This window comes from Corapipo altera, unplaced genomic scaffold, assembly GCF_003945725.1.
Source record: "Corapipo altera isolate COAL_440 unplaced genomic scaffold, ASM394572v1 126, whole genome shotgun sequence".
Classification (NCBI taxonomy): domain Eukaryota; kingdom Metazoa; phylum Chordata; class Aves; order Passeriformes; family Pipridae; genus Corapipo; species Corapipo altera.
The window spans coordinates 1622923-1647708 of record NW_020884937.1 but is presented as its reverse complement, the minus strand read 5'-3'; the positions used below and the strand labels follow the sequence as shown (position 1 = coordinate 1647708).

The 24786-nt window shown below is 39.6% G+C and overlaps 1 protein-coding gene across 1 annotated transcript; it reads right to left on the bottom strand.

Annotated features, from left to right (window-relative positions):
- Positions 1–1303: 1303 nt before the first annotated feature.
- GHRHR (growth hormone releasing hormone receptor) lies at positions 1304–21515 on the bottom strand. Its single transcript, XM_027660605.1, has 13 exons — positions 21459–21515; positions 17736–17841; positions 17010–17117; positions 15723–15823; positions 12717–12814; positions 10817–10949; positions 9823–9976; positions 8163–8223; positions 7988–8057; positions 6317–6408; positions 5691–5820; positions 3870–3911; positions 1304–1426 (listed from the first exon to the last, which is right to left on the bottom strand). The coding sequence occupies exons 1-13, from the start codon at positions 21513–21515 to the stop codon at positions 1304–1306; spliced, it is 1275 nt and encodes a 424-aa protein (XP_027516406.1).
- Between the last annotated feature and the right edge of the window lie 3271 nt (positions 21516–24786).

Genomic DNA, 24786 nt, shown 5'->3' with positions numbered 1-24786 from the left:
TAAAAACTAGGTGATATAACGTTCCACTTGTACCCAGGTAATTACACATAACCTGAAGGAGTGGAAAGTTGTGTCATCCAGTTTTTTATGTAAAAGGAAAGGAAAAAGGAAAGCAATTCCACTTTTCTCTATTATAATTTCTGCTGTTCAATCAGACTTGGCAGCTCACTGAAACGTTCAGAACAGCAGAGTTAAAATGTGTTGGTGTAATGACTCTGACTCGTTGGTACAGTTTAGCTTTCTTCACTCCTTTCAAAACCCTGATGTTCCCATCAAAGAGGTTGATTGATCCATTAATCTAGAGGTTATGACAACCATTGGGGGGAAAAACAAAAACAAAAACAAAACAAAACAAAAACAAACCACAAAAAAAAAAAAAAAAGAACAAAAAAAAACCACACAAATAAAACCCCTCAAGTGCAAACGCTGGGAATACAAGTTTATTTTCAAATTTCTGAATGTTTTACAACACCAGGGAGCAAAAACAGTCACACCAAAGAAAATACTCCTAGAAGTCTCCTTGTCCATCTCTTGAGGGTCTCATTCTCCTTCTGTGCAAAAGTTGGCTTTTCTTTTTAACTTCTTTGCAGAGAGCAGCTATTCCTTAATGATTATCATGTGGAGCCTTGGCCTTCCCAGTGCCTCCACTTTGGCTTCTTGATTATTGGAAATATTCTAAACAGTAGATACTGAAATAACATCAGAACATGAGAGTGGTTTGTTTTTGGTTTTGTTTTTTTTTTTGTGAACTTTTAATCTTTTTTGCTACTAAAGAGACAATATAAAAAGATAACATAAGAGGACATTTTTAATCTTTGTGTTGCAGTTCAATAAGACTTTTGGTTTCTTATTTCCATGTTTACTGAATCAAAACAAGGAGCAAAGCTTGAACAAGCTGAATGGACTCCAGCTCTCATTGCATGAGGATTGAATTCCAGTTTCCAGAGCTGAAGGGTACTACTGATGTCCATTCCCTAGGCACTTAATTCCATATATTTATCAGTAAAAGCATAGAAGTGAACCAGAATAGCTGGTTTTTAGGTTTGCTGTGTTGCAGAGTGTATTGATAAGAGGGTTATTTTGTGTTTAGAAGGCCAGGCAGTGTTTAATCTGTCACTGCAACGCTTGTCTTGCAAAAGGTGCCCCATGAACAGAACTGTAGAAGTGGAACCTCTTCCTATTTACTCAGTGTGAAGTGCAATCAGCATGTTTTTTGCGGTTTTTGGTTTATTTGTTGTTTGGTGGGAGGGTAGTTTCCCTAATCAGGTTTTTATGTGTGATTACTCCAGATCCTGAGGCATCTTCAGCACACAGATGTGGTCATTTTTACTCCAGAACTGGATGGCACAGTCCATCTCGTCCTCCTCCACACTGGCACGAGTCCACATCTCTTACCGTGCCACCTCCGGCCGATTTCTGTTTGCACCTCAAAACCAAAGGAGAAAGCTATTTTGTGGTTAAATGCTGCTTGGGAGCAGACCAGTGGGAAAGAAACAACACAGAAACACTGGCTAGAGAAGAAGAGAGAAATTTTTAGACATCTGAGTTCAAGTTAGTTCCCTTTCTAGCTGATGAAGGAGGATCCTCCAGTTTATCTGGCCTGTCCCACCATGTCCGTCTTCCTGCACTGATGAAAACTTCCAGTGTGGCTGGCTCAGAGTTTGCCTCCCATGCTGACAAGGGTAAATGAACCCTACTCTTCCTTTCAAGAATTAAGGGCATATTGTTTGTAGTGATAGGACAAGGGAAAATGGCTTTAAACTGAGAGTAGATTTTGCATGTTCTGAAGAAATTATTTATTCAGAGGGTGGTGAGGCACTGCCACAGGTTGCCCAGAGAAACTCTGGATGCCCCATCCTTGGAAGTGTTCAATGCCAGGTTGGACAGGATTTGGAGCAACCTGAGCTAGTGGAAGGTGTTCCTGCCCATGGCAGGGGGTAGAACAAGATGAACTTCAATGTCCCTTCCAACCATTCCTCCCAAACCGTTCCACGATTCTGTGTGAGCTGATCCAGTTCTGTGTTCCTACTTAATGACCATGAGCACAACATCCAAAGCTTGTTATTCCAGCTGCCACACAGCTAAATAAATGAAAAAAAAAAAAAAAAATAAAATCCCATTTCCATTTTTAACTTACCTGGTTTCCATTTCAAGCCTGTACCCTCAGTCCACCTTCCTCCTCTGAACTGAAAGGTCTATCAGCCCTAAGCCTGAGGTCTCTAACTCCAGCACTCTAAATCAGGTTCTCCACCACTAGAATATTTTCTCAGCAATTTCTTTTTAATCTTCTCCCTTTTTTTAAGTATTCCTTTGAAATTTTTTTCTACTAATGATCTCACCAACGTTGCCTACACAATTAAACATGTTTGCTCCACATTGCCTGCTCTTCCTCAGTTGCTAAGGGGTGTTGTCTTGTTTCCATCTGCTTCTAGAAAAGTATGATCTGCAGCAAGTTTCTTAAACAACATTCACCAATTTGTGGCTGAGAAATAATTCTGCTTTCCTATTTAAGATGATGAGGGGAAAGCCAGCAGCAAGCAGGAGAGACTTTTGCTTTCTGTTGTTGACAGCTCTGTATATCATATACTGGTATGCTCACAGAAACATAAGAGTGGGTCCAGACCACCCACTAAAGCCTCCTGTCACATCTGATTCTTGTAAAAATGTGCCTTTCCAGATGTTTAATGGGAAGGAAATTTCTAAATTGAAGAGTTGTGTGTCTGGAATATCAAGCTGAACATCAAGCTGTGTCTATAGTTAGAAGGGATTAGGATTGTTAGTCAGTATAGTCAATAATCCATAGATATATAGGCAGCAGAGACAATAATTCACAGCCATAAACTCAAACAGAAGGACAAGAGGTGTTAATATATTTGAAAAGATTCGATTTAATATTTCAGAAATTTCTGATAAAATTCAGGAAATCGGAACCGTGGCATATGTAAATGATTGAATACTCTTTGAAAGCCTAATCAGCCCTAAACTTTAAACTTGGAAAATGAAGATTTGGTCAATACAGCCCAGGGAGTCTGGAATGATTAGGGACAGGATTCACCTCCTAAACACACCTTTGACACTCCAGTGGAAGTCCTTTATGAGGAGGGAGGGTGGGAATATATGAAACAGGATTGTCTCTTTTTAGGAGCTGCAGGCAGAGTTCAGCAGAGTCTTAGTGCAGTTTGAAACTGAACCTCAGTCATACCCTAAAATAGCTTCCTCAGCTACCCTGGAGTCAAAAAAGAATAGGAAATTCCAGGATTTCAACATATTCCAAAATATGGAGGATAAACTTTTTGTTTCTTATATAATTCATTTAAGATTCATTCTCATCACAACATCTAGACTATAAAAATGGATCTGGATACTAAGATAAATGGAATTATTCCTGTCCTGTCTACAGTATCATTCTGAATTATATATTCTAAACAGAAAAACAGTTTTAGCAACATGAAAATACTGAAAATCTTCAGAAGCATAAGAAAAACACTGAAAAATAATATTTAATTATGGGGCAAACAACATCAATTTTAATTCCAATTTAATCATAGACCTTTGGTGGATGGAGACCTTTCTGCATCGCTGCAGCAGCTTGTGCTTTTAGGGGATTTCCGAGCCCTGCTGTAGGGTAAAAATGTGAAGGAAGGATAAAAAATACTTGAGGGGTAGAAAAGTAGTAAAAGTTGATTTCTCCACTAGATGGCTTCATTCCCATGAAGATAATTGAGTTGAAATCCATGGACCTTGATTCTCATGCTAACAGACAACACTGAGAAACTGCAAGATTTGATTATCTGCTTGTATGAAACTGATGTTTTTGTTGTGTATATTTGCCAATGAAAGCAATATTGTAGAGGATATAATTCCCTTACCTCTTGGTTCAGGAAACAGTAGAGAACTGCTACAATAAAGCCCTGAGAAAGACCAGAAAAAAAAAGTTTTGGGTGTTAGCAAAGTTTGAAAAAGCAACTGTCACTACCTGACCTCACGATGTAAATTAACATGTATTACTATAAATTGAAAGATATTTTCTGTATCTCCAGTAAAGCTGAACAGGCAGATAAACACCTGGTAGGTGGCATTTCATTAAAGTCAGTCAAACAATACGAATTCACAAGAACAGGTGATGTGGCAATTGAAGTTCTCCCACGACATGTTTACAAAACGTGTCATCCATTCTCCAGCCAAAACCACTCTGAATTAATTCTTTACACATTATAAATCAGTAAGGAAAAATGGACTTCAGAAGGAGTTCCATGGATGGAGCTCATCCAGCTTTCCAGTCAACTTCCGTGTCTTTGCAGTGTATCAGACGAGGTCTATTTTCTGCCTATTGAATCTGTTAAAATCTCAACTGAGATAAACTCAGGACAATCCCAGGAGGTCAAAGGACCTACATGAGCAGATACCAGCCCAACCCCTCACCCTTTTATTCATTAACTTATTCATTAAATTGTTCATTAACTCAGTGAAGGTCCTCTCCCTGTAGAGAGGGTCAGGATTCAGATGGGCAGGGTCTGTTGGACAATGGATTCAATCCTCAAGAGGGCCAAACCAGCCCAACTGCTGGATTTTTGGTGATTCTGACTGACAAATGATGCCATGTTCCCTTGTGAGGTTTGGTGGGATGCCCACAGCTGCTTTTTGGAGACTCTGAGTGCAGCACAGGGAGAGGGAGGGAAGCAAAGGACAGTTGGGTACTATCCTTTTTAGGAGCTGCAGGAAAAATCCAGCAGAGTCTTAGTGCAGTCTGAAACTGAAACCCAGTCACACCCTAAAGTAGCTACCTCAGCTACCCTGGAGTCAGAAAAAAAGAGGAAATTCCAGTGTTTTAACATATTTTTAAAAAAAAGGAGGATAAACTTTTTTGTTTCTTATATAATTCATTTAAGATTCATTTTTCTCACAACATCTCGACCATATAAATGGATATGGACACTAAAACAAATGGAGTTATTCCTGTCCCACCTAAGTAAAATTCTGAATTAGATATTCTAAACAGAAAAACATATTTATCAACACGAAGAAATACTGAAAAGCTCTTACCTCAGGTAGCCAAACCACCTGGGGAATATGTCAAAGCAGCCCCAGGAGCTGTCCTGGTTGGCACCAAATTCCTCGAGCTGTCCATGCCCTGTGTGCCAATTCAGAGCAGTTGGGGGCATCCATCAAATATTTTACAGGAGGGAAAGTGATGTGTCATCGCTCAGGATGGAGCTTTGCATGGGCTGGCACATGCACCAAGCACTATTCCATGTTTATGTTTGATTATCAATTTATCCTTGGCCAAAAAACCACCAAGGGGGCTGGACCTACAGCTTCAAGTGCCTCTGGATAATTTAACATCAGCCCAAATCTGCTTGTTAGTGAAGTCAGGGAAGGCATGTGGACTAGGACTCGTAGCAAAGAAGAGTTTCTGTGCTTGACTTTGACCCACCATCCAACTTACACACTTCTCTGAAAGTCTTGGTCTTGTATTTGCAAAGTCTGCAAATCTGCAGTCAAGCCTAAAGCCAGGTAGGATGGAGGATGTGTCTCCATGGATTGTGACCCAGCAAAGAACCATGAACTTGGTGAGGAGAAACTGGATTCAGGATCCAATGATCTTTTGTGCAATCCTAGTTGTCATCTGGACACAAGGTTAAATTAGAAAAACTATTAAGAAGGAGCTGAAGCCTCTGTGGTCACTTTACCTGGAAAGATCCAATGCAGAGCTCCAAGTAAAGCCGGACCCCCAGGCTGGTGTATTCCGGGAGGAAGTTGAAGACAATATAATGGGTTCCAAATAATGGAATTAGGAGCAGAGTTGCCCTTGAGAGACGTCTGGCACAGCACATGAGAAGAAGAAAGGTAACGTTATTTCCCTCAGTAAAGACTAATGCACAAAGTATGGCACAGTAATGAACAGAAGTGAAAAAACCCTTAATATATATATGTAAAAAATAGAAATTAATATGCAGACTCCCTTTACAGGCCTCATATAGGAAAAGGCAGCTTAGAGGGTAATTTTTCCTGCTTTAGATCAGACATTCTAATGCAGATTCAATTAATGGTTTTCTTGTCTCACAATTGATTTTAATTGGAGAGCAGACATTTGAACTCATCTGAATATATCATGTTGGATCATATCAGATGAATTGAGTCTTATCCTTTGGTCAGTTTCCTTGGGAATGGGATAAGGTTGGGAATTTCTAAAATTTAATGCCAGTTAAACCGAGCCTGTCTGTGACACTGAAAAAGTACTTCTCTATTTAGAAAATATTATATAAGGTTTTATTATTGAAATATTTGATTTTTTAAAAATTATACCATACGTTACCTGTACTGAGAAGAGTTATTGAAGTTGATTTGTCTAGGGTCTAGTTTTTTCAGCAAAATTCTGATGATGTTGACAAATAGGACAAAATTGACCTGCTCACAATATTTGGGAGAGGGGGGAAGAAGAAAAAGAAAAAGAAAAGGTTAATTTCTCATGTAAAACTTCTCAATGAAAATCTGGGGTGGCTTAAATTTCAATTATGATGTATTGTGTGCATTTTCAACAGTGTCAGTGTAAGGTTATTAATGTTATTTCTACTGGCAGCATTCAGGTATGTAAATAGATTACATTCCTTCTCAAAGAAATGGCTGAAGATGAAAACTTGAGAATCTGACTTTGCTAAGCAAAATATTTTCATCAATACCTTGTGTGACTCTTTTACTTTTCGTAGCTCATATCAGTTGGAATATCTTTTGAGATCACTATTGCATTAAGGTTTTGCTGATCTCTTTAGACACTGTTATTGGAACTTATCTGGCTAAATACCTCTGCAGTGAGATACCTCCATCTGAGCTGATCACCCTGTTCTGCCTTTGCCAGCAGTGGAGAGCCAACAAAGCCTCAGGAGGTGTTGGGAACGACTCATCTCCTCCCAGAGAAGACATTTATTTTAAGTCAGGTGCCAAAAGCACAGATTTCTCTCTGTTGACTCTGAAGGAGTCTCTGAGGAGCATTAGCTCAGCTCCAAAGCTCGCTGGGGTCAAGCCTAACTTGTAAATCAAATTTTCTACAACTGCAATTTGACACAGATTTGTCCAAAGTCTGTGAGGCTGCTCGGTTTTCCACAATCAGAGAGATTCTCCCTTATGCATCTCTGAGTGTCCATAGACACCAACTCTTCTTTAAGTGAGGCTGAATGCTCCATTTTGCCTAAGAACATCCTCATTTTACCAGAAACTCCAATCTCATTTTATCCATCAGTGATGCCTCGTGTACATTCCAGCAGAAAAATCATCACTGCAGTCCCTTGGCTTCTGATGTGGATGTCAAAAGGGGGGAAAATAATGGAGGTAGGAGGAAATGCAATAATTTATTGAAATATGGTGAAGTATGACCAGTATTTGACTTGAGATTCTTTACTCACATTATTTATGCATATCTTTAAAGCCCTTTCCAACCCAAACCATTCTATGACTCTATGTGCCTCATTTGCATGCATAAATTAAGCTTTTAGTAGCTGGTCTTAAGGTCCAGTAGCTGCTTTCTCAAAAGCACTGCTTGGGTTTAATGACACGTGGGAGTAATTTTATATGATAATTCCTTTAAAGCCCATCAGTTTATCCAATAAATGTCAGGCTCAAGAGTTATTATCACTGTTATCAGCTGTGAGCAGAAACCTACTGACCTTGAAAGTTTGTGTTAAAATTTATGGCTGCTTCTGAGTTTTTATGCTGAAAAATTGTTTTCAAATATTATAAGGATGGTCCAGCTACTCACTCACGATTCATTTCAATTAAGTGACAATTCTATGAAGGTTTTAATTTGTTTGAAGGACGTTTGCTCTGTAAGGGTGTTGGTTCTCTACCCCTTTATAGTTAGCATTGTATGTGGGCAAGTTTATAGCAGAAATTCTGCCATTCCTCTTCTCACATCTCAGCAAACAGTAACAAGATTTTAATTTAAAACCCCTTTTTTCTCCTAATTAATGTTGGCAAACTCAGAAGCACCTACCCCGACAGAAATTATAATAGGTCCTTTGATTAGCCACCAGTAAGGAGAGTCTTCATTAATATCCCAGCATCTGCAAGACACAGCAAGGGTTTAGAAAAGGACAGGCATGTAATCACTGCAATAAATTAAGAATATAAATGAAGAACACAGAATAATGTAGGAAACAAGGACTTACGCTGTGTCTTCGAAGTAGAATTTTGCCAAAATCCATATAAGAGTGAAAAGTGTAGGGAAACCTGTCAGAAATTTAAACAAAAATTGGGGTTTTCTGGTTTCATCAAATAATCCAAACCTTGTCCACTGAAACTCTGCTGTGATGATACAGATCATTCATTTTCTGAGCTGGGGTCACCCTTTGTGGTCTCCTCACGTAAGAGGAATTGTTTTAAACTCAAAGTATAAAGCTAAAGGGGATTATTCTGATTCCCAGGATAAAATGAAGTAAGTTATGTCTCGTTTGCCTCTTGAAGGTAGAAAGGGACACAGAAGCTACTTTGCACATGATGCAGTTCTGTCCCAGAGGACTGCACTTGCAACCTCTTGCTCAGATGAACCCAACTCACCTGTGTGCTCTCCCTGAAGGTGGCACTTGTATGCAGAGAGCACATTAAACCTCAGGTTTAAGTGACAAGGGTGCTTTTTGCAGGACAAAATATTTAGGAATTGCATTAACCAAATCTTAAAATAATACCAATATTAGCACTTTACAAACACAGAAGGTGATACACTCTATCTTGAGCCTTCCTAAAAAGGTACCCGAAGTCTCCCTAAAACACCTAAAGTGATTCAGTTTGCCAAGTTGTCAGGCCTACCTTAAGCTTTGGTGGTAACATCCATGGATTGCCTCCCTCAACTGACCAAAAAATTCCTCTGGGCAAGTGCATTCACCTGCCATAAAGGAGTTCTCTGCTTTACACAGCAGCTTGCTCTGGGCAGCCACTTAGTCTCTGATTTCTGGGTCTCCACAAGGATCTGAACACTCAGATTTATTCCAGACTCCACCAGAAAGGGGTGAGGGTGTTGCTGTTTCATGCCTGACCTGTTATTTAGTGGATAGGGCTTTTTTATTCATGCAATTGCCCAATGCATAAAATGAGCTGTAGCAATATTAGGACAACAAAAATTCCTTTTGTGACTCCAGATGGACCCATTCTCAGGCTCTGTAACTATATTCTGCACAAACAGGAGCAAGTCACATCTAACTTTGGTGTCTGTGATGGTTCCTTAGAGGTAGCTGTGTTTTCGGTGGGGAGAAGAAGGTTGAGAATGGATCTCTCCCTGTGGGTTCCCAAATGTACTTAATTTTCCACTTATTTCACTGGCACTTTAATGCTGTCCTTTTAAAAAAATTGGTTGTTCCTCACTAATATGCATGTAAAAATAAAATCAGAGCAATGCCTAAGTTAGGTAGTTAGGTAGGTAAGATTCCACATCCAGTATTTTTAATGGGCTGGATCACAGAATCACAGAATCATGGAATGGCCTGGGTTGGAATTGGCGTTAAAGATAACCCAGTTTCAACCAGCAGGGACGCCTTTCACTAGATCAGGTTGCTCACAGTCCCATACAACCTGGTCTTGAACACTTCCAGGGATGGGGAGTCCACAACCTCCCTGGGCAACCTGTGCCAGGGCCTCACCACCCTCACGGGGAAGAACATCTTCCTTGTCCCATCACTCCCTTCCCTTGTGCATATTCCCTCACCAGCCTAATTTTAAGCCCCCATTAGGTACTGGAAGCTACTGTAAGACCTCCTAAAGCCTTCTCTTCTCCAGGCTAAACAGCCTTGTTTAACATCTTGCCTTTCACTGATTTCATGAAAAAACCTTACTTACCCCAGCCAAAGAGGACAAGCCACCAAAAATATCTTCTTCCATGAGAAAGGGATGAGAGCAGCAGACAGTTTAGGTAAAGAGCCTCCACCAGCAGCCACATGAAGTTGGTCATCATGAAGTAGTGACAGAAAACCACAGAGATCTTGCATTCAGTCTAAGGGACAGGACAGTCATAGTTTAAGGTGGATACAAGTGTTTGATTTGCAGGTGTAGCAGACATCTGTAATTCTGGTTGAGTTCTACAAAGAACAAGATCTCACTGTTGCATGATGTTTAAAATGAGATCTTCAAATGTAAGATGGCTTTTTGAGTGATAAGACTTTAATCATCATAATACTTTGGAATCTCTGCTGTATTTGGCTTTAGAAATGCAGCTTGGGTTCCCAAGCAGGTGATTTTTTCCACAAATACCCTGCTTTCAGTGTATCCTTGGTGTCAAATGCTTCTTGGACAAAGGTTCAAGGACCCATTTTCCTCCTTATGCTCAACTCTAAACTTCTGTGTGGCCATGAGCAATGCAGAGGAACCATCCCATAAACCTGTGTTTGAAAGCCATTGCCAGGTTGCCAAGATTTTTTGATCGTTTAGTACCTGGAGTCTTTTGTGGTTTATAGGCCAGAGTTTCCAGTCAGAACATGAAATCCAAGATTTTCAGAAAAATCAGCTTTAAAAGTGGTTCTGTGAGGTACTCAGAAATCTTCAGGTTTACACTTCAGATCATAGAAAGGTAACAGTGAAATGATACTACTTTTTGCTATGTCAAAGTCTAAATTTGATTTAGAGTACTACAAGACCACAAGTTAATGCTTTCCGAACATAAAAGGTTCACATTTATGGAGACAAAACATACTGAATAAAAGAATTATATAACTTTCATTATAGGTTAGAAGGAAAAAAATAAGTAGGAGTAAAAAAGAGCCCTGATAATGAAACCATATATAAGTGGTGTGTAAAAATATCAAGTACCACACTATCCTACTTTTCATGTGCTTACTGTAGAGAAGCTGCAGTGATCAATGCCTTCCTCTTGGAAAAGGACAGCATCCTTAATGAAAATAGCAATAGCTTTCAAGATAAATGTGAAAAAGAGCTGTACATGGATATAATTCCTGGGACAGCGAAGCCTCCTGGAAGAAAAGAAGAGAGGTCTTTCTCAGCACAGCTGGCTTGTGCTGGGGGTAATTAAAATAAGCAATAAGCCTTTGTTTCATCTCATTTTCACTTCCAAACATACATAGGAAGAACACTTGCATCTGCTGAGGTCTTTCAGGCAGAGATAGAAACATTCTTCATGTGAAGCAATTCACCCACAGTCTACACCTCAATCTCTTTCCTTGTCAGATGGAGGCCTGGGGATGTTTCTGGCCTACCAAATTTAAAGAACCTGGAATTCCTTAAATTTATGTTTGTGCTCAGTATACCTGAGCCAGGCTTCTGGTTGGCGTTATTTTGGGGCCAATCTCGCATTTGAGAAATGTTCTTTACTGATACAATTCAGACAATGGCTAAACCATTCCCAAGACCAAGCAGGCAGGGTTATCCTGGAATAAATAAGCAGATACTTTTCCCAATGAACAGGGTAAGAGTTGTTTAGAAATATTTTCTCTATCCTGTGCCATGGGTGAACTAAACTGCATTAAACCCCTGTGCAGACAACCTTATCCAAAATTAAAGGCTTTTTCCTTGCTTTACCAGAGTTACTTTTATGAATTCAGAGCAGAGAAGGGCTTTAAAACAATTCAGCACATCTACTTTAAATTCAGTTTGACACATCCACCTTAAATTCTCAGTTAATTAATTTTAAATTTTGACTGTTATTAAATACAGATTTTTGTGGGAGTTACACAGCTTCGACTTTATGTTTTCACTTGGACATGAAGATTTTAGTTAATAAGCAAAGAGTTCCATTAAAAGCTGAATTCCACCCAGCTCCAGTAACCTGAGGGTCACCTAATCTCAAAGTTCACCCAGAGTGGGCAGAATTTTATTGCTGACCTCAAATGTCAACCCCATTGTTAACTATAACTTTTTTCCTCCCTATAGCTGTGTCTCTTTATGTCCATTGTTTCTTCCTTTTCCCTCATTTGGGCTGCTTTGTTTTCCTGAGGTCAGAGTGGATGTCAATAAACATATCTGTTGGCTTCCAGACATGAACTGGGAACCAATAGAGGTCAAGAAACTTTCCCCAGAGAACCCTGATTCCCACAGCACAATAATAAAACTCCAGACTTTTTTGTCTTGCAGAAATACAAGAAATAAACAAAGATTAATAAAATGAATCCTACATGGCAGCAAACATTAAATGTACATTAAATGATAAAATAAATGAGTAATTTTACTCCAAATACTATAAATTATATCAGAAAATACCTAATTGATGGATAATTCAGCAAGAAAGAAACCTTAACCAAACATAGCCAAATTCTGAGACTAATTTTAAAATATGTCTTTAGTTATAAATTTTTTGATAGTAATATATACAACATCAAAGGAACATTGATTCACAATCAAGTTCCTTGTGCATGTTCTTCTTATTAATATAAAATTCCCTGAAGCCACAGAGGGCAAGCACACATAGTTTATAAAGAAATACGCTTATTCCAGCAAAAGCAAGTAAATTTATCTCTTGGTTATTGAGGATCAAAGTGAGTTGCTGCGTTTTGCCAACATTCAGCCAGGGTTGATTTTTCAGCTCTGATTCTCTTTCTGCCTGGCTCTCTCTGATCACTTCTCATTTCAACTTTAATGTAATATTATTAAACCATTACGGCTGGAAATCTTTATTTTTATTCATCTGGATTTCTATCTATGTTATTTTTAATGTCTAGTGTTGTCTTCTACAGTGTCAGATAAAGAATTCTGTTAAAAGAATCAAGGTCAGAGGACACCTTTACCTGAATGCAATAAGAACTGTCACAGCAATGATGAGTGAGGTGATGGACACGCTGTATCCTACAGTGTAGATGATCCTTATAGTAGAAAAGTAGGATTGCTGTAAAGGAATAGAATTATTTGTCACAAAACTTGCAGCTAAGTGACAGCTTTCTTACAGATTCTGGCTGTTTTACTTTGTTTGGTGCTTCCAATCATTTCATATCCCTGACTACCTTTCCTTCCCGCTTTTAATCCCACAGCAAAAATCAATTTAAATCCCTCGTTACGTCTCTTTTGTGAAGTCCCATCCCATAGTTACGTGGATACAGCTCAATCTGACACCAAAACATGTATTGATCAGGGTGGTTTGAAGCTCATTCATAAAACCATAAACACCAAAGCCAACCTTTAATGAAAGCACTGTTAAAAATCAGATGCATTTTTATAAATACTGTATTTTATAGTGTAGTATATTTTATATGCATTTTTATAAATACTGTATTTTATAGTATATTTTATATACATTTTTATAAATACTGTATTTTATATTTTTTAATGCTGCTGACAGCTGGCTACATGATGAATACTGAATTCCAGCAACCTTTCCCTACATTTCTCCACTTTCCTACTTTCTGCTTCCTTATTTCCAGTATTACCATCTATTCTTCCTTTCCCTTTCTATTGTATTCTAGTTACTTGGGTTTTTTCTGCTTTATTTTTTTCCTCCTCTGTTTTTCTCACTGCCAAACTCAACTGTTACTCAACCAGAATGTCAATGAAAACCCAGTTCAATTTAAGTGGCACCTCTACTGGACACGATCTCTGAGTGAGGATAAGTTGACTTCCACTATTACACATGAAAGCAGAAAATAAAATTAATAAGCTCTAGGCTGCAAATCTTTCCCCTCGATCCAACATGGACCATCTCTTGGGTCCCATTTCAATGCTTTCATAACCTAAAATCTTCACAGCTGTGCAGTGCATTGCTGCAGTTCACTGTGAGGAAGGGGATATATTTGTTTTGAGCCCTAAGTGTAACTTCAGGCATTATATATAAGAGTTCATTTAATTTATTTTAGGTGCTTAAAAATTAGCTGCCTAAATATGAGCAGCTGAGTCTGGAGTAAAATGAGGAAAGTGAGAGCCTGGCCACAGAACTGAACTGTTTAAATATTGACACAATCCTGCTTCTTCTCATTTTCTTTCTTTTCTAGTTAATGAGGGGAAAGAAACACCCTCAGAAGATAATTCAACTCGTGGGAAGATGAGAACTTATGAGTTTCTAACAGTAAGAAAAAGGATCTGTCACCACTCCTGTCTTAGCAAGTGCAGGTCATGGAATCCCTGACTGGTTTGGGCTGGAAATGACCTTAAATGCCATGTAATTCCAACCCCTGGTTTAGTGGAGTGAAACATTTGGTGCTGAGGGCCCTACATCCACTGGTGAATATTTTTCACCATCCATGGTCTAATCTCATGGGCTGAACATTTAATACTGGCCAGAACACACCAGGTGCACCTTGAATTTTTCTTCCAGTTTAGTTTTATCTATGAGAAGATGGGTTATCCTTTCTGAGAACAGTAAATGTAGTAACTGGGGAGAGCCAAGACATATCCCTGAAAAGCTCCCACCTGATCCTACCAAAGCACTAATAGAGATCCACCTTGTAGTGATTAGACTTGATTTGCACCATAAATTTTTGAGACTGATGAAGTTGTATAATGTGGAAACCAGGCATAGTGGCCTCTTTTTTTTTTGTTGTTTAGTGGATGAACTGTGAATTGTATATGATTATCCAAATTCCTGACTATGCACAATTCCAGCCAAAGCTCAGAGAAGTACCTCAGAGCTGGAAAGCTTGCCAGTAAGTCTGGATCCAGCACACCATGAGAAACATCAAAGCTCTGCTAGACTGACCTTAACTGGCAACAAATCAGATGTGGAAAGCACAGAAAATAATCAAATCTTAACATTGATAAATCCACAACTGAGGAGTTTGCCTTTAGGTAAAATAATAGAATAACCATAGAATGGGCTGGAAGGAACCTTAAAAATCATTTCATTCCAACCCCCCTGTCACAGGGACACCTTCCACTAGCCCAGGTTGCTCCAAGCCCAGTCCAACCTGGCCTTGGACACTTCCAGGGGTGGAGCAGCCAAAACTTCTCTGGGCAACCTGTTCCAGGGCCTCCCCACCCTCACAGGGAAGAATTTCTTCCTAATGTCTAACATAAATCTACCCACACTGGAGATTGCTTTTACCCCAGCAGTGTAAGGAACCAATAAAAGAAGGGAAGAAATAGTTGCACTTCAGTGTAAGTATTTATTTATGCAAAGCAGCAGATGCTGAGGCTTAGAGGCTGGAAAGGAAGTTTGAGCTAAACAGTTATAACAGTCAACACAAAAAGTAATGGGAAGACAAGTGAAATCTCCCCATGATGATATAAACTATGTTTTTATCCATATTAATTAGGAATCAAGCACATAACCTCTAGATATCACCAACTGTCAAAACCTGGCTGAAGAATTATGTCAGATTCTGATCTGCATTACTGACATATAAAAAACATTGAGACTTTTTTTCCTTGATGAATTAGGTATTTTATGCAGGATGAGAAACCCAAACCCCTCTTGTCCTTAGATATTGCTGAATTTGGAACAGAGGTGCTACAGCAGCACATCACTGGTGCTGTGATATTACAAATTCATCTTGCTGACTGATATTGCTGAAATGTCTTAATCCATATTTTATGAACATTTTATGATACATCTCTAGTTGTTATATCTGTAGGCAAGATCATGATTGTCTGGAATTTGCAGCTGGCTTTGTTTTTATTACACTCTCACACACGAATAATAAAACATTCCTAGTTATTTTCCAAAATAAGTGGCTAGAGTCAAATCTGAATTACATTCCACACTTTCAGCTTCAGCTGAGCTTCCCTTTGCAGTGTTCTTGCAGGAATAGAAGGGAATCCTATAATATCAACACACCACTCACATATTTTTCTGTAATTAAACTTACTTCTTCAAGGGGAATCTCATCTTCTACTGGACAGGCGACGTGGTAGGGAGGGAATGGGTCAGACCAGCCTTTACTTGTGCAGTTCCTTTTCACTATCCCAGCTGAAACAGAAGCACATAATTTTTTCCAGTGGAAAGACACATAATATGGAAAATAAAACCCAGGAGAAGACCTCTGGCAGGTACAAAGGTTATGCCAGGAGGAGAGGATCACGTGCACTGGCATCTCACAGAGTTGGTAGGACACTTTGTGTGTGTACATTCAGGTCATCAGACACAAAACTTTATGATTTATCTATAGGCAAACAATGGGGAAAGAGGTGAGAGGCAGGGGTAGGGGTTGGAAGGAATAAGGAATTAATTAAATCAGGAAAAAAAGTCCATTGGAGAGGATTGGGAAGCACTGCTCCATCAGACTTCTGCTTTGTACAGCACTCACCCTTCTAATATACCCCTTCTCATTTCCACCTCCCTTGGGGTTTATATTTTCCTTGCAGACCAGAGGCTGGGATAAGCAGTTCCTTCTATGAGGATAACACATTTCCATAAAAAGATTTATGACTCAGATGAAGGATAAATCCGAGAATCCCATGGCAGGAAATGAATCTGCACAGATGAAAGGGACTTTCCTTATCCCTCGTTTATAACAAGCATGTGTTGGGTGAGGCAGAGCTTGGGCTTTACAGCTTCTTTTTCTTGTGGAGCTGCCAAATCCAGGTCTTTCCTGGAAGATGGTTTCCTCCTTGTGGGCTCACAGTCTGTTCCTTGCCATATTCACCCACAGAGCAAGCAGACACAAAGGTATTAGTTTTGCAGCTTTGCATTTGACCAAACACACGTGCTGCTTTGAGGACTAAATTCTGCTTTGCATCTCCAAACTTACTCTTAAAGAACAATCACGTTACACATTCCTCTGCCTTTCATTTCATCCCAAACCAATCAGAGCACAAATCTCAGAAAACCCAGTGCTCAAGTTCTGACCTAAAGAACCTCATGTGAGCTTTGTCAAAAACTCACACAAGAAGCTGATCCCAAAGCCCATGGAAACCCCTGGAATCACTCTATTTATTTCAGTGGGGTTTGGATCAGGGCCTCATCACGACTATGGATAGCATTTAAAATATGAGCAGAACTGCTAAGGTCCCTCAGATCCTACTAAAATCTTTGCAGTGTTGCTCTGATCCAGTTGGAGAGTGGGAACATGCAACTTTCTGTCTTCACCCTCACTTTTTAGAAACACTCCTTTAGGCAACAGAAGAACAGGAGTACAACCCTGATAGTACATCACCTGGCTCCTTCATGAAGTGAAGGATGATGTTTGGGCATGGTAAGGCAAGAGTCTCTCCAGCATCTGCCTCTGGCCAGCACAGTAATTTGTCCCAAGTTCTCTTGCAACCTCAGGCAGAAAGCGAAATATATTTTTAAGCATAATTACATTTGAGCAAAATAAAACCCCAAACCTTTTTAAACTTTGCCACTCCACAGTTTACATATCTTGCAAAAAATACTTTAGCCACAATTTTTATTCTATAATGAGCAATAAACGCCCCCAGAGGATTATTTAATCTACTTTAGTTAGACCCACTGTGTTAGACTGGGGTGGGTTTTTGAAATAATGCAATAAATGAAGAGGTATTATTGAAATGGAAGGGAGAGTAATTCTGGAAGAAAGACAAGATAACAGTAGTTTTTATGGGGTTATCCTATTTTTAAAGATCAAAACACCCTCACAGACATGCAAGTATGATGCCATGACAGTGTCCAGTTGGATAAAGAGTAGGAGAAGGACACAAGGATTAACTTAGATAAATTGACTGTCCATATTCCAGTGGGAAAGACTGTGGAAAAAAGAATTGAAAGGAAAGGGAATAGATGGAACAAGAGCTGACAAGACAACAGGTATATGTTGTTATAAGTAAAACCCTCAAACGTGCACATTGGCAGCCTGTCTGTGTCCTCACTCTGCTGGTGGGTCACTTCTCCCTCCCTCCCCTCATCCCTCACACATGGACACCTGCTGATGTTGCATTTCCACGCTCTTGTGGGTCCTCCAGACATTCAGCCTCATTTTTTTTCAGCTCTGTCATAAAATCACATTCTGGGTGGACATTTCCAGCAACCTACAGGGAGTAGACGATTAGTAAGAAGTCATTAAGTCCTACTTTTGCAGCTAACAAGGTTGTTTTAAGTACATAAAATGTTACCTTAGGGTTTAGCATCCAGAGGGTACCACAATCTCTGCACAAATTGCAACACTTTGAGATCACAGAATCACAGAACAATTAAGGTTGGAAAATACCTCCAAGATCAAGTCCAACCAGCCCTGTCATATCCACCACTAAACCAAAGTCCCTAAACACCACATCTACATGTGTGTGAGCCCAGCTGAGCTCTGCTAAAGGCAGTAGAGTTGTAATACTTTACATCAGAGCAAACCATCAGGCAGTAGAGATGTCAGAAGATGGTAGCCACAGGTCTGGAAAGTGTATAAGATTCCTCTGTCTATGTTCATAATCAAAGAACTCTTTGCTAGGGCCTGGCTTTGAGTACAGGACTCATTTCTACCCTAAATTTAGCTAGACCCTGCTAAATCTGACCCCAGAAAGACAGACTGCACTGCAGTTGTTCAGGTTCCTTTTCATACCAGTGGAGGGCTCAGCACTGCAGGACATGCTGCAGAGCCCACCTGTGCATATAGAAAAGCCCCTGCCAACCTCCAAAGAAACACCACCTTGGAATCACACACAATTCCTGCAAAACTCTCTTCTGAAAGAGTTTTTCACTCTAAAAGGAATTAATCTGTTCTCTCCCTTCTGCCATCTGCCTTTCTTTACAGAGGGTGGGAGGCAAAACTCCTTTCTTTGGAAAAAAAACAAACTCTGCACCAAAGCATTTGTTGGTTTGGCATGAAGGTGTTTTGATAGCAGGAACTGTTTAGTTACTTTAGTCCTTGTTTAGACTTGAGCTTGTGTGGGCACCAGAAGAGAATTTGAAGGCCTCCAGAGAACCTTGGCCACCAAAGGACAAACTCTGCAGCAGCCTGTTGCACACCACAACTGCTGTGGTTGTACCCAATGGGTAGAAATACACATTTAATTTTATGTATCACAAAGAAAGCAATATTTGTCTTATCCAACCATTGTCCCCAGTCCCAGAAGACCAGTTGCAATAAGAGACACTCTAACTTAGCTCTGCTCCCAGGCTACTGGTGCTGGTGTGCTCTAGATGAGTGAACATAGATATAAAAACACGCAGACGCATCAAGAAAATAAACTCAGGATGAGACTTGCATGGTGAGCAGGTGGCTGGCATATGGCTCAGTTTTCTTCCACCCAGGGAGGATTAATAGTCAGTGAATTTTGAAAATAAATATCTGGCTTTCAGTTCATTCAAAGGGCAGATTGTACCCGTTCCAATAAGCTGGTGTTTCCCCTCCACGTCAATGCCCACATCTCCTGTTGGTCTGCAGAGCATTTGAACTGCTTATTGTCTAACAGCTTGAGGCTCTGAGGCTGCTGGAGAACACTGGATTAATTGCACAGTATTTGTTTTTTCTGGGGTTTGGACCCTGGTGCTTGAAAATTCCATTTATGCCCTTCAAGATCATCTGCTTCCCATTTCCTGCTCTTTTAGGAGGATGTGGTTTTCTTGCCAAATTTACAGACAGCAGTGCCATGGATCAGTTTAAGGTAGCAATTAAAAGGTTCTTGAGGCTGAATGAAGCATGATGCCCCAATGATGTCAGAGAGATCAGTCAAAACCAAGAAGCCTGGGGAGCCCCTCAAATCAACTAAGATACGTCATGGTAGGTAGAATGAGAGAAAATTGGCATCTGTCGGGAAAATCTTTGTTCACTTGGTATCTCTCTTCATGCCAACATATATTCTATCCCCCCTTGTACTCACTTTGGATAATGAAGGTCATCTATGCTGGAAAGCTCCCTAACCACGATCTGTGACAGCTATTGCACAAAGTAGCTTTATTAGTCAGTAGAAAAAACAGTCAAACCATTTGCTGACAATCTATTCTACAACATTCTCTTGGTTCGATGAACTGTGCCCAGAAAAACCTCAGCAGGCAGGAAATGTACCCGTTTGCACTGTCCTAAATTATTTCTCCTGGTAAAAAAAAAACATTACTAGATCTCGTCTGTCAAAACTCTCTTTGCTCCCTGCAACGTTCATGGCAAGAGCAAAGCTTATTTGGCTTATTCACCAGTCCAGGAAACCTTTTTTTTTTTCCATTTTTGATTTCTAAGTCTCCAGACTTGTGAGAACATTTTACCACGTGCGTCTCAAATAAAAAGATGAGGTTGATCAAGCACCAGGGATTCAAATTATTGCCTCTTCCTTCAAGAAGACCCAACCTTAAGAGATGCTGTGGCAGTTTATATGCAAGTCAGCACTAAGCACTGCTTGAATAGACACTGAATGTAAGGTCTTCTCTGACACCAACTCAGGTAAAATAAATTGAAAATATTCATTGGGCTTCTAAAGCCTCTAAAACCTCTCCAAAAGTTGAGTTCAGCTCTACCAGAAAAAGTATATGATCACTTACACCAATAAAACTAGATGGTTGTTTTTCCACCATTATATACTGAAATAAGAGTTGTTTATCCATCCTCTATTATAATAAGATTTGCAACACATGCTAGGAGATTTTTATTATACACTAACACATAAACTTGTTTCTGATCAGTGCATATTCATAAAATAACCAATATAACTTTATAGAAGAAAGTACTATTTCTCTTGGGTAAATGGGACAGGATCTTACAGAGACCTTCAGTTATATTTTAACTATTAGCGTGGTATTCTACTTACAAGCAGTTATATTTATCTACTCCCACAACAGGGAAGTGGAGTTTGTCACACAGATGATACAAAGGAAGCTGTAGCTTCACATCAGTAAAAAGTCTATTCAGTCACTTCAAGGTGCTTTATTTTTCTCAATCCACAAAAAGACTTCTGTGCCCCCCCCCCCCCTTCATGAAATGTTCCTTTGGAAAAGAGATTCCCAGGAAAGAAAATAAAAGATATAGAGGAAGGATCACAAAAGGAAGATGCTAAAAATGTAATTACTCTCAAAAACAAAGAAAATATCCTTCCTCCACTTTGCCCGGACATTTCCTGATATCCATGTGATCCTGAATGCTGGTTTGCTAATCTTTGTCCAAATCAAAATATCAACAAGACCTCTGAGCTTTTAAATCATTTAAATATTTCTAATTCTTCCATAAACATCCCTGCTGCTTCCATTTGTTACCTGAAGTATACCAGCTGCTTAAATCACATTAATGCTGCCACCAAAGTAACTGAAATTGTAACTAATAAGACAGTATAATCTGAAATTTAAAGAAACCTCTGTCAAAACTCAGCTACTCTAATGTAACAACCCTCCTCCGATTTCTTCTTCTTGTCACTGTCTTAAAGCCTACACACACATACACAAAAAAAAAAAAAAGGGAATTCTGCCAATTATGTTGTTTCTCTACAGTGAGTGTGGGATAAGAAAGCAGTGAAATGAATTGATATAAAGATCCTGCAACGTGTGTCCCTTCTGCTGCTCACACTTTTCACAGCATCTTGCCTTGTTTAAGCGGAATCCAAAGCAAATAAAGAGAAAAGAGAAAGAAGCTGTATCTGCCCATCTGCTCCGAGGAGGAAATAAACAATTACTGAAACATAATGAAGTCAAAGTTTTGTTGTTTGGGGTTTTTTTCCATGCAATTACTTACAAGCACTGCCAGACTCAGGGTGTGCAGAGCACAGTGGTATAAAGCACAAGAGTTCATGTTCCAAAGCAAGAGTCAGACTTCACTCCTTCAGCCTTTCTCAGCATCTCTCACCTGCTTTTCCACTTCTCTTTCTCCCCCCAGTTGCACATTTGAAGCATTTATCTTTTTGCACAGAAGTGACGTAGCAGGACAGTGGAGTGGGAAATAAATATTAACAATTCTCCAAGCTGTGTTTAAGCTTTCCAACTTTTTGATTTTGCTGCATTCTCAGTGACTGGACTGGATGAATTGAGTGATTGATACCAAGGTTATGAGAATCCTATACCTTCTTTCTTTAAACCCAAAATTGTTTTAGGAGCTCTAAATGTTGCTAATCCTGTATTGAACAACATTACTGGCACAAGAGAAACCCTATCCTAACAGCTAATGTTGATGTCAATTTATTCTAATTCACATTTTTCAGTGCAGTTCCAGTGTATCCGTGTGTGAGTGTAGTGACCATGGTGTTGCATTTTAAAACACAGGGTCGAAAGCTACTCACAGACATGTGAACAAAAATTCTGCTGGGTGCCTGCTGGACATTGATTTGAAGGCAAAATTCACAAGGGATCCTTCCCCCTTTGCTTGAGACTTCTGAAAGTTCAGTGTCTAAATCTCAACCCATCAACTCCTTTAGTCAAAGTATTAAAATGTGTGCACTCAGCTCATTCATCTCATCCTAAGCATTAAATGAAAATCTATTTAAATCTATTTTACAACATTCTCTTGTCTAATCTAATGTCTAGAAGCCATAAGTTTGGCTGTACTCCAGCCCTGCTGGGTGTGTATCAAAGTTTGTCCATCAATTCATGCTCTCTTGAAGGACTTTAAATTCCATATCAACATTAAGCAAATGTTAACATTGCAAGATCAGAGATTCAGGATATGAAATATCTTTAAAATATTGTTCTCTGCTCTTCTATTCTCATATTCAACCATTCCTCAAAATTAATTCTTAACCGCAGTTTCCATCTTCCCCCAATGGTCCATCCTACAACCCCACTTTCACTGCTCTTTATCCATCTTCCCCACTCATCTTTCTGCACTTGTTTCAAATGACTTCTTACTGCTTATCTACCTGGACTGGGAGTGGGAATTCTGAGACCATGGAAAGAACCTTCTCACTTCTCAGAGTCACCACAGCTACGAGGAACTAAAACTGTACCTATGCAGGGCTCGACTACATTTGGAAGTGTCTGTGGGGATGAAGCTTTCAGGGCTTGTTTGTAGGTTGGATCTGTGAGGGAACTGAGAACACAAGAAGGTGTTTTTGGAGAGCTGAAGTTGGCAAGCTTTCCTTTCAGTGTGTGCAAAAGGCTTTATTTCATTATTCCTCAAATACTTGTACCTTGCCCAGATTAGACAAGCTTTCACAAAGCTGTCTAAAACAAAATTAGAGCTGTGCTCCTGTCAATTTTAATCTTTTTTTTTTCCAGAGGATGAATCTTTTTTTTTTCCAGACCTTGTAAATGAACACTTACAAATGTATTTATCATAGGCAAATTCTGTTTCACCCAACCCCATTTCAGAAGCTATATAATCTTAAGAACTGAAAGATTTGCCTGCAGAGGTGTAACATGGAAAAATTTCAGCCTATAATGCTAAATCTATTTTTTTTTCAGTTGGTAAGATGATGAAAAAAGCCAGGGAAGGAACTTAAACCTACAGAGTCTTAATTCACCATGACATAGGTCTTCAAATCTGGCAACAGCATTCAGTACATCCCAGTGTTTTGCTGATTCCCTCCTATTCCCATTTGAGGAGGTGAACAACCTAAACAGAACTGGCTTTGCTGAGACTGGAGAAGAGAAGCTTCATAGTGAACTTATTGTAGCCTTCCAGTACCTGAAGGGAGACCACAAGAAAGATGGAGAAGGACTTTTTACAAGATCATTTAGAGACAGGACAAGGGGAAAGGGCTTCAAGCTGGAATAGAGTAGGTTTAGATTAGATATTAGGAAAAAATTCTTTACTGAGAGGGTGGGGAGGCACTGGCACAGGTTGCCCAGAGAAGCTGTGGCTGCCCCATCCCTGGAAGTGTCCAAGACCAGGTTGGATGAGGCTTGGATCAACCTGGGCTAGTGGAAGGTGTCCATGCCCATGGCAGGGAGTCGGAACTGAATGGACTTTAAGGTCCCTTCCAACACAGGTTATTCCATTATATGATTCTATTATATGTTCCTAAGTTTTAAGCTACTCAAAGTTCTTTCAATAGTAAGACAACAACAGGGACTTTCAGCTGTCTCACAAATATTTAATACTGTTATAATCCTAGAAAATCTTATAAAACTACAGTGATCCATGCTGTCCTCACAAGATCATGCCAGTTACAGCATTTGGACCCATTCCCTCTGCTCTCCTTCCCAAAGAGATTGCAGTTTTAAGAAAAAACTGAGCATCCATGATGTTTCCTGTAATGTATCAGTTCTATTAAGGTTAAAAGCCTTTAGGCTGTCCCACAAACGCTCTACTGATCATGCACCCTACAGCCATTTCAGCCACTGTTCGAAAATGAATCATAAACAGACTCGTTTCAGAGGAGCAACATCTCACATTTCACGGGGATGCACTTTTTTGGTCCCTGTATTAGAAAAATAAGTTGCCTGTGAGTAAGCTTTTGGTGTCCACAACAGAATTTTCCATTTCAGCCACCACATCTGAACCATTCTGTGTGTTTATTCTGTGCTGTTGAAGTCATGCCTATAAAAACCACGCAAAGCATTATTTGCCACTTTTCAACGTACCAGAGAACAGAGAGAGCCCGATGTAAGATATTTCGTAGGGTTTTCATTTTTAAGGGAGATTGGGCATTGGTGTAGGGGGGTCTTGTCCTGAAATGCACCACATAGGAACTCTGATGATCAGAGACCATTTTGGAAAACCTGGCTTTTCTGTATTTTCAGCCTTATTCTGCCAATCTGCAGCACAGACATTCCATTAAAATGAGATCCTTCCTACTGTCGCTGTTTTGTGCAAATTTCCAGCTGTTTGTGGTTAAGGAGAAAGACATGTCTTAAAAAAGAAAAAAAATGGACTTATGAGTCTTTCCTTTATTATTATTTCACCAAAACGACTATTTTTTTCGTATAAAGAAAAAAGTTTCCTCCATAACTAACAGAACTTCGTGCTGCTTAGTTTCACCATAAAAGCACATCTGAAGGACCAGTTTTCCACAGGCACAAAGTTCTCACTTCCTACCAGTTCTATCCAAATTTTTCAGCCTTGAATACCACCACCTCTGCAAGTCTGCTCCCACACTTCTCCTGGGCAGAAGCAGGCCCTTAGTAGA